Raw genomic sequence first — 10,794 nt, 5'->3', positions numbered from 1 at the left:
ATTTGCAAGCTGTTTTAGGATCCTCCCCACAAATATGAGTATGTTTCTCCACAAATACTCATTTTTTCTACGAACATTGCAATGTTACAATCCTAAACCTGATGCAGAGCAATCCTATGCTTTCCAATACATAAGTAAGGCCTGGAACAGACAAGCATAAAAGAGCTGTCCAAGTCTGCTCCAGTCAGAAGTGGGTCAGAACTCCACTGTTCGCATGGCCCACTCCAAAGGAGTGCCACCAGGAGTCAGACTATCCTGGCTCCTTTTTGCTCTGGTGCATCTTCAGGCCACTTTGGAGGTGTGTGTCATTTAATCAACATGCCTCCAAAGTGTCCCAAAGCCGCTTCATTAGGCTCATCTGTTTCACACTTTTGTCCCAAGGAATTCAGTGAGATTTACTTCCTAGTAAATTGCACAATATAGTGAGGCTTACTCTCAGATGAACTGTACATGTTTGCAGCCTTAATTTATTGACAACTATCTGGTAAACTAAGTTAAAGAAGGAACAGCCTGAGCATCTAAAGAAAAAAAATTTTAATTGTAAAATTTTACAGTTACAAAATTTACAAATGCAGTAGACTGTCCAGTAACACACAACAGTGGCTTAGACCAATTAGATCAACAAATCTGCAATTTACATCTGAACAACTAGGTTTAAGATTATAGTTTCTTCTGTGCTATAGAACAAACTGTTATATAGATGCCCAACTGAATGACAATCATGTTTTTTGCCACAAGCACCAATGTCTTTCATGGTTTTCAATGGTAGGACGTGGAATGGATGAAATCATAAAAAAAAAAATCTTTGGTATGTGATTAGCATTTTGGCAGCTTTTCTGCACAAAATCCATCATTACCTTGGATGAAAGAAGAATACCTTAATTAGTCTATAGAAATACATTCAAGTCATGTACAGTACAAAACAGAATTCATCAAATAAAATGGTTTACTACTGGCTCAAACATACTAGTTTAAATGGTGGTCCGCTTCAGGGGCATTTTTATTTAGACACATATTCAAAACAAGAGTGAACAGTTTCATTTGAAAGAAAAGTAAAGAAAAATATGTAAGATAGCACAATAGTGTTAAGAAATGAGCTTAAATATTCCAGCCTTTCAGCATCACATTGTTAAGAAGAACAAAATAGCAAACACAATTACAAATTTTTAAAAAATGTTCATTGACTTTTCTTATTTTCTCTTCTTGCTTTTCTTTTCTGTTGTATAGTCTTTAGTTCTGTCATGACATTCACTGTTTTATAAACCCAAGCAATCTGAAAAGCAAACAAACAACATTATTCACAAGTAAAATATCTTCCTTTGCTTGATTGTGAACTCATCCTCAAAGTGCCTATGTTTATGTAGCCCAAACAGTGCTATCCATGAAGAAATGGAAAGTACTAGCAGGTATAACAGAAATGCAAGGTTTACACAAATGCAAACAATCTTTAGCAAGATGGTTGGATGAAGGGAAGATAAAAGATCCCAAGGAAGACTAAGTATGCTTGGTGATCACTGAGTATTGATTGATGGGGGGCAGACAAAAAAAATGATGGTACCAGGTAATGGAGTATCCTTGAAATGATATGGCTGGGTGGATTGAACATCCACTGCAGGAACACTTGACACTGCAACAAGTTGTTGGAGATCCTATTAGTACTTTTCTTAAAATCGCATTTGTAAGGCAAAGGATTAACACTTACCACAATGATGATAGCATTCAGCAATAATGGTGCTGAGAACACTAAGGAAATAAACATTCCTCTTGAATCAAAGTACTGGTGTTTTGAGAATAATCTATAAAAGAAGGGGAGAAAAGTTTGGCTGCAATATTATACATACTTACCTTGGCAAGCCATCTGCTGTCAATGGTGCTTAGTTCAGATGGTACATGTCTACGATTGTTCTGTCAGTAAAACTTATGCAACCCTACAGGCGAAATGTATGTGATGCAGATATTTTCTTTCAATCTATTCTATTCTAATTTATTACACATTCTTAAATATTACAATATATTTTACTCTAATACTTAGAAATTTCCAATCAAAGATGGTCGAAAAATGGCAAAGTATTTCTAATTCGCTAACTTTGTAAGAGCAAAAACCCAACACATTTAGTGGTTGTGCTAATTATAAAAACCAATTTGCTAGCTCTTGTGAAACAGATTTTTAATATTGTTATATAATATAAGGAGGCACAATGTCTATAAATGAGAATAATTTGTAAAACAGAAATGAGAACAAGTCACTACGGTAAATATTTTCCTTTGCTTTCATCTTGAAATATCTGAGATCAGCCTATTGTTACAACCAGAGACCTTTCTCATGGAAGGCTGCTTGATCTCTTGGTTTGAGATCCCTGCAGTTAAAGCAGGTAGACAGGATGAAAAGATTTGTAGAACTTTTAGGTTGGTTCCTTGTTACTGGAAGGTTAAGGGACCAACAACTTTCCATTGACACCCATGTATACAGTGGCATTCTTTCCTTCATTGGATATTCTATGCTGACATGTCAACCCCAGCTTGTACAGTTACTTCATCCTAAGGTATATGGCCTTTATACAGAAAAGTATGTAAGTTTAATAGGTTGGCAGAACTCTAAAGATCCAGCATGGTGTAGTGGTTTGAATGCTGGAGTATGACTCTGGAGGCCAGGATTCAAATCCCTGCTTGGCCATGGAAACCCAATGGGTGACCATGGGCATATCAGATACTCTCAGCCTCAGAGGCAAAATCCCTCCAAACAAATCTTGCCAAGACAGCCCTGTGATAGGTTAATTTTAGGGTCACCATAAATTAGAAAAGACTTGAAAATACACAACACACACAAAAACCCCGAACAGAACTCTAGAGGAAGGCTAGCAAGACCCTGGGGCCTATAAGCTAACACCCCACCTTTTGAACCCATGGGCACCAGACAAAGGCCCCAAAAGAAAATAAATAAATTTAGAAGTACATTTCTGTTTTTGTTTTTTTAAAAAAGTTGAAAAGGTTGAACCTTTTAAAAAAACGAATCACCAGTCCTGCAGGTTTCTAGGAGCAGTAATTCATCCTCCCTCCCCCCAGCACAAATTTGTGGGGTGATGGGCTAGGAAGGGGGTGGAAACTGCAGAAATGCTGGGGCCATCACATGATTCCCATCCCACTGTTTAGTTTGCCATAGCTGCACATACTCACTGATATATTTGTGAAAGTTCTGTATATTGATTTGAACGAAGCAGATGTGCACAGAAAAAAAAAGGGTATCAAAATGAAGGCAATATTTGTTTTGGCTTCATGAAAGGCAGATCCCTGCACTGAAAAGTTTAACTTCAATCCATTTCCCTTTAGGTCGCTTCCTTTTTTTCTTACCATTATTTCCACAGGGATGTGCATGGGGTCCTTTGTTTTCTAGAGGTTATTTTTAAAAATATATATACTGTATGCCCATTCATGTCACAACTTGACAGTATCATAAAAGAGGGTATTGAATGAAACAGACGGGTATAAAGATCTTTTGAAAGGCAAGACTCATCTGTAATTAGTTCCAGAGGCACGGCTGGTTTATTCTATGAAAAGCTGTGCTGCTAGGTCTCCAACATTTAATTTTCAATACCCAAACTTGGAAAACAGTGTTCCCCTAGTGAATAAATTAACACCTACTCCTTGCCACTCATGCACCTTGCCACCCCTGAGAGCATTTGGCTCAAGTCAGCCATGAAAATTGCAAGAACTCCTGAATTAATGTGCACCTGGAATCACCTTTACAACACTCCTGCTGTTCAGTGCTGGCATCTTCTGTCAAGAAGTCCAATTATACAAGATGCTGCACTGGGCATAAAAAATAATACAGGACGGGGGAGGAAGCATAACTTTTCTCAACTTTTCTCTGTAAGCCACAAATCCATTTCTTTTAAGTGAATTCTGTTTAAAGTGTAGGTGCAAATATTTTTGTAGCATTAAGGTGATGACTCTTGTTCCAAACAGGAAAGTTTACAGGATGGTAGACAGGGGACATAATCCAACCAAAGTTAAGCACTTTAAGGCAACGGCAACCCACCTCTGAACAAATCTTGCCACTAAAGCCCTGTGACATATTTACTTTAGGATTGCCAAGTGGAGAGAGAAGGACACTTTTTGCTATGGACTTAAAGGTCTTTAAATGAATATACAGTAGGCTGGGGTTTAGTTCCAGGATCTCCTGTGGATACTAAAATCTGTGGATATCAAATTCCATTAAATGCAATGGCACAGTAGGATGGTGTCCCTTGTATAAAATGGCCAAATCAGGGTTAGTCTTTTGGAATTTATATATATTTAAAATATTTTCAAACCGTGGATTCTTGAATCTGTGGATAAAAAATCCATGGATGAGGAGGGCTGACTGTAACATATTTCCAGGCAAGAAGCAGATATCTAAGTTCCAGCTAGCATTGTGTTTACAGAAAGGATTCACAGAAATAGGGGCATACCAGCTATAAGCCAATGTTGTTGTTATGCCTTCAAGTCCTTTCTGACTTATGGCAACCGTAAGACGAACCTTCTTGGCAAGTTTCTTCAGAAGGGGGCTGCCATTCCTATCCTCTAAGGGTGAGAGAGTGTGATTTGCATCTTGTGGGTTTCCATGGTAGAGCAGGGATTAAAACCCTGGCCTCTAGAGTCATAGACCAATGCTCAAACCACTATACAACACTAAGCTAATACTTGCACATTTACTAGTCTCTCATTCGGTCTGCAGTCTCCATCTTGGGCCCAGGTTTAACTAAGACATGGCTGTGCCAACTAGTTGAATTTAGACTTCCCTGGTGCATCCACTCCCACTCCCCTCAATCAGGTGAAGAGTGCTAGTAAAATAAACCAAAATTCACATTTTAATTGCTTCTAACAAAGGTATTGCCTAACACTTGTTTTTGTTTCCTAATTTTGTTTCTTATGGACCTATATCCCTTTTGTTTTTAAATAACTATGCAGTATTGTTAAATATATACTGTATTGTGAGCCATCTGTAACCCAAGACACAAGACAAGATAAATGTTTTAATTTTTTAAAAAATACAATAAACAAGATCTCCATGTGCTTACCTCCAATTTGCAGCAGCCATTTCATTTAGATATTCTGCAGAGAACACCAGAATCACTATGACAGGGAAGACAAGACAAGAGCATTTTTCAATTCGTTAAAGAATACTAAATATGGAATTGCATCCAGTATTGAAACCACAATAAGATCAACCCATGTCCTTCTAAATATAACCCCAAAGGCAAAGTAGAGACTGTGCTTTGTTTCTTCCCTCCCCATTGCAACCTCTACGGTGCTGTTCTTGACACCCAGCTTTTCATGGTGGCCTTTAAGAGGCCTGACTGGTGCCAATATTGGTTTCATTTTGGGACCAAGTACAAACATAGTATTTGGGTTTCACTGATTAATCTCAAAATGGTTTTGAAATGATTTTAGTCTTTTAAACCTGTTTTTAACTTGTTAACTGCATTGACTATGTTGTTAGTTTGTTTATTATTTTCACTTTGTTTTGTTTGTAGTGATTTTACTTGCACATGACCCCAAGTTATTTTGATACATGGTGCAACAAGAATATTTTAATACATGCATAATTTTAAGCTCCTTCCCTTCCTTCAGTTGCAGGGGCATCCTATGATCACAACTCCACTGAGGTCCAAAACACAGGCAGAAATAATCCAGTGCTGTGGCTCAGTTCTAGGGAATCCTGGGAACTGTGGTTTATTCTGGCACCAGAGCTCTCTGACAGTGAAGGATAAATGTCTCACAAACCTACATTTCCTAGAATTCCCTAGCATTGAGCCAGGGCAGTTTAAGCAGTCTCAAACAAAGATTATTTCTGCGGGCTGTTTTGAACCTGAAAGAGTTTCTCCCATTGATGGGGCATTAGTAAAGTTCTAGAATAGTAATACAGATGGGCAGAAAATGAGGATGGTCATAATCATATGCCTGAGATATATGCCTCGATGCTTGACAAAGAACAAAGATGTTGTAAGAAAGAGTTGATTTAATACTCACTGAGAGAAAGAAACTGCCCTATTTGCAGGCGGTAGTGCCAGAAAGAAAAATAAGTGAGAAAAAGGCAGGCTATGTGGAAAACTGCAAGTCCTAAGATCCATGGTTCAGACCAGTCCGTTTCCTATTAAAAAGAAAAACAGCAACAGAACATATTAGCTTTGTCATTATATACTGTAACATACAGATGAATCAACCATGTCCGATTGACATGTAGATATCCTTTTCATAATTCTCCGGCACATTACTTTGAGGCGGCCTGTAGGCGCTGCTTTCACCGGTGTATTGGGGCCTCAGCTGCTAGACCAGCAGCCTCCAAGGCCCCGATCTGCCACTTTCCAGGCTGCGGGGAAGTGGCAAAAGGCCGCTTCCCCACAGCCTGGAAAGGGGTGTCCTTGGGGCTCCAAGCCCCAAGGACACCCCGCGGCGGTGGGGAGGAGGAGAAAGGGGCCGCTTGTCCCCTTTCTCCCTTGCGTCGCTGGGCGCAGCCATCTAAAGGCTGCGCCCAGCGACGCAAACCAAGAAGGAGCTCCAAAACAGAGCGCCTTCCTGCTCTGTGGAAAGGGTGCACTAAGCGCCCTGGCATGGAGCGACGACGTCACGTCCGCGACGCCCCATATAGAGGCGGCGCGGTCGTGACGTCGTCATGGCGGCCCCCATGTGGAAGGGGCGCCACCATTTTGTACAGACTCAGTCCGTACTAGGGTTAGGGGCGTCCGGAAGTGACGCCCCTTTTTAACCCTAGTACGGACTGAGTCAGTACTTAAAGGCCCATGTGTAACGGGCCTCCCTCTCCTGTCTTCCCGCTTAAGAGAATGGCTTGACAAGAGTATATGTGAAAGGGCTCTGGAGACTACAAGCTGGACATGAGTCAACAGTATGATGCGGCAGCTAATACTGCTCTATTCTGCTTTAGTCAGACCTTGAATACTGTGCCCAGTTCTGGTCTCCATCTTATTGGAGAGGCAGGATTGACATAAATATTGTTGTTGTTGCAGTTCAAGAGAGATGTTGAGAAGCTGGAGTGTAGGGAAACCAAAATGGTGAAGGGTCTGGGAAACATGTCTTATGAGAAAAGACTTAGGGAGCTGGGTATGTTTAGTCTGGAGAAGAGATGGTTAAGAGGTGATAAGATAGCCATGTTTAAATATTTGAAGGGATGCCATATTGAGGAGGGAGCAAACTTGTTTTCTGCTACTCCAGAGAATAGGACCCAAAACAATGGATGCAAGCTACAGGAAAAGAGATTTCACCTAAAGATTAGAAGGAACTTCCTGACAGGAAGGGCTGTTCGACAGTGGAACACACTCCCTTGGAGAGTGGTGGAGTTTCCTTCCTTGGAGGTCTTTAAACAGAGGCTGGTGGCCATCTGTTGGGGATGCTTTGATTGTGAATTCCTGCATGGCATTTTGCATGGCCCTGGATGGACCTTGGGGGTCTCTTCCAACTCTATGATTCTAAGTCCAGAAAAACCTTAAATATCTTAGCTGAAATAAATTGGAACAAGAGACCGGAGAGTTTATCACACGGGAGGAATTTCTCTTAATTTCAAATGAAAAGAAAGTGGGGCCAGAATGCATTCACGTATATTCACTAGTTCAGCGAATTTACGTGAATTCGAATTGCATTCGAACTGACTTCCCATTGCATGTGGTAGTCTATTGCGCAATAACATGAAACCCCATGATTGCGTTCAGATTGCCATTGGAATATACTTCCGATTTCCCTTGTCTGATAAACTCCTATGCTCCTTTTAACTGGCCTGTAAGTAGGCCGTGGGAATATGAGAATTCAAGGGAATTAATTTGGTAAAGGGTGATCTTATCTGGAGTCACACAGTTGAAGTGGCTGCAAAAGTCCAACTTATGCTGCATTCCAAGTCCATGCCAAAAGAGAACAAATATGGTTTTTGTATAGAAATGCATTTTTATCAAGTTATAAATAATCATGAATAAAACATCCAATAGGATGGGCTGTACATATATCTTGATCTATGAATAGCTACACGACATGTCAGTTCTGCAAAGATGGGGCAAGGAGAAGGTGAAATGACAACAGGTTGCAACAAGAGCCAACAGTCCAACACTCAACGACCACACCTCTCCTCCCTGCATATGTCATTATTTTAAACCCTCCTTCGTCATTTATTTTTGTCATTTATGCATCTTGAAGTGCTTAAAGGCAGAGGCGCCCTGCCACTAAAAAAGATGGCAACCCATTAAACACAGACACACACATCACCCTCAAAACAACGGGGCTACGTGCAAGCACCCATTAGCCACACCAGGAAAAGTATTCATAGTAAAGGGTGACCAGACGTTTTCCTTTTCCAGGACCTGTCCTCCATCTCAACCAAAATGCCCTCCATTTGGAGCAAGACTAACAAGCATGGATTTAAATTTATACAGAGTGTTTTTAGCTTTTATTGGGTCATCATGTCCTTCAGTCTCAGAGAGGGCAATGGCAACCCCCCTCTGAAGAAATCTTGCCTAGAAAACCCCATAACAGGGCCGCCATAAATCAGAAACAACTTGAAGGCACACAACAACAACAACAACAGAAGCATGAACTTATAGTTCTATGAGTACTTTTTAGATATTATTTTGTCTTGTCCTACTTTTTTTGAAGGTCCCACATTTTGCGGTGCCTTGTCCTTCTTTGTGGTGAGGACATCTGGTCACCCCGTTAGGAAGAGAGACATAGTTTTGTTCACCCTCAAAAACAATGCACTTGGAGGTAGAGTTGCCACATCCACACCCGGAGGGTGCTCCAGTGCTTTTAAGGGTGGGGTGGAAGAGGGGAAATTTTTAGGTCTTGCTTTGCCCCCTGGTTGCATGACAAGGAGCACCTGCTGGAATTTCCCTCTTCCACACCAGCATTAAAAGCACAGGAGCCCCCTTAAGTTGTGGATTTGGCAACCTTATCCAGCGCAGTTTTTGAGGGTGATAAAAGTATACCACTCTCTCCCTCATTCTTACAGGGTGACCTTCAGAACCTGTGCACCAGATGTCCCTCTTTTTCAGCGCCCTTAATAGCAGAGGAGCCACCTCCAGTTGTGGATTTGGCAACCCTACCTCCACTGCATAGCCTTTGAGGGTGAGAAAAATATACGACTCTTTTCCTCATCCTTACAGGGTCACCCTCAGAACCTGTGCACTGGAGGTGGGATTGCCATGGTTCAAACTGGAGGAGGCTCCTGTGCTTTTAAGGGTGGTGTGGAAGAAGGGAAATGCCAGCAGGTATTATTTGTCATGCAAATAAGGGGGTCAAGCAAGACCTGCTGGAATTCCCCTTCTCCCACACCACCCTTAAAAGCACAGGAGCCCCCTCCAGTTGTGGATTTGGCAACCCTGCCTGCAGGGTTCCTTCTGTAGCTGGGAAAATGCACTATTTCTCCTCCACTGGGTGCATGCATTCCCAAGCACAGCCATCCACCCCTGCCTCCCTTGTTCCCCCAATTCTGAGAAAGAGGCTCCCCCCATTTTGCATGCAAACCAATTACCGCCAGGACTCTCAGGACCCCTGGAGGCTCCATGGCAGCACCTGCATCCGAAAATACACACTTCCGGGTTCCATTTGGAATGCCGCCATATGCGGGTCAAAGAGCCTTTCTAGCCGTATCTCTATGGTACATGTGTGTCTTTTAATAATGTACTGGTTTCCACCCTGCACATTCGATTAAGCATCCGGAAGTGTTTCGTTTAACTGGGTACTTTCGTTTACCTCTAGGTATTTTATTTATGGACTTCAACTCCCAGGAGCCCCTGTCGGCTTGAACAATAGCCATGAATTATGGGAGATGTAGTCCAAATTTTAAAGAGTGGACCAAAGCTAGAGTTCTGTTCACAGGAGGAGGAGGGGGAGGCTAGCTCTCTGCTCTTCTCGCGAGAAGATGTCGGGATAAGAACGAAGAGCAAGGAGAGGATGCCATTGAGGCTTTTTTTCCTTCGTGAGTCTCGCGAGACTTTCTGAAGCTATAAATAGGAGCGTTAATGGCTGCCTCGCTCACTTTTTTTTCAGAGCTGGTGTGAGAGGGATGGTGGTGATTGTTTTTAACCGTTGGAAAGAGGAGGAGGGTGAAAAAGAACACAGTTTCAAGCACAAAAAGAGAGAGAAAGAGGAAAAGTCTAATAGCCATTATCAAACAGTTATTAAATAAAATTATATATACTATATATATATATATATATATATACACACAGTGCTCATACAAACACTCAAGATTATGAACTCATATTAATAGAACCTGGGCTGAGGGTTGTATCATGACTCTCGAAACCAAGGTTCAAATCCTCACTAAGCCATCTTGGGACAAGTCACACTATCTCAGCCTCAGAGGATGGCCATAGCAACTCCCTCACAAGAAACTTGCCAAGAAAACCTCATTATAGGTTCATCTCATGGTTGCCATAAGTCGGAAATGACTTTAAGGCACACAAGAACAACAACAACAATGATTAAACAAAAGGGACCTCTCAGCACTTTTGGGTGCTATCTGAGGGGAGTAAGGTGTAGCATGAACTTTTGTAGATTTAGATCTCCTTCCTCAGATGCATGGAGTGCATCTTGTCAATATTAATATTATATATTAATGTATTAATATAATATATATATTATAATATATTAATGGTTATTAGGATATTGGTGTCCCAAATGGAACTGGGTTTTTGTCTTTGTGTTTTGCGGCCCCTTGAAACTATCCTAGGATGCAACAAAGGCGAGAAAAAGGGAAAGGTTAAAGAAAATAAGTTGTGAGAGAATAAAAGGATTTAGAGTAAGAATTACGCT

At 41.2% G+C, this 10,794-nt stretch overlaps 1 protein-coding gene across 1 annotated transcript; it reads right to left on the bottom strand.

The window, feature by feature from the left end:
* Window positions 1-519: 519 nt before the first annotated feature.
* Window positions 520-9,683, bottom strand: TMEM18 (transmembrane protein 18). The gene is made up of 5 exons (XM_042446869.1): window positions 9,509-9,683; window positions 6,010-6,130; window positions 5,058-5,112; window positions 1,703-1,796; window positions 520-1,273 (listed from the first exon to the last, which is right to left on the bottom strand). Exons 1-5 carry the CDS (start codon window positions 9,539-9,541, stop codon window positions 1,178-1,180), a joined length of 399 nt encoding a protein of 132 aa, XP_042302803.1. The 5' UTR covers window positions 9,542-9,683; the 3' UTR covers window positions 520-1,177.
* Between the last annotated feature and the right edge of the window lie 1,111 nt (window positions 9,684-10,794).

This window comes from Sceloporus undulatus, chromosome 1, assembly GCF_019175285.1.
Source record: "Sceloporus undulatus isolate JIND9_A2432 ecotype Alabama chromosome 1, SceUnd_v1.1, whole genome shotgun sequence".
Lineage (NCBI taxonomy): Eukaryota > Metazoa > Chordata > Lepidosauria > Squamata > Phrynosomatidae > Sceloporus > Sceloporus undulatus.
Note: the sequence above shows the minus strand (reverse complement) of the source record. Positions and strands in the feature narration are given on the sequence as shown.

Excerpts from the sequence above, each read along its gene's own strand:
- TMEM18 (XM_042446869.1), bottom strand. The coding sequence starts at position 9,541 with ATGGAGCCTCCAGGGGTCCTGAGAGTCCTGGCG. Across the intron at positions 5,113-6,009 it reads AGGGCAGTTTCTTTCTCTCA|TGATTCTGGTGTTCTCTGCA; the intron begins GTGAGTATTAAA and ends TCCCTGTCATAG. Across the intron at positions 1,797-5,057 it reads ATGGCTGCTGCAAATTGGAG|ATTATTCTCAAAACACCAGT; the intron begins GTAAGCACATGG and ends CTTCTTTTATAG.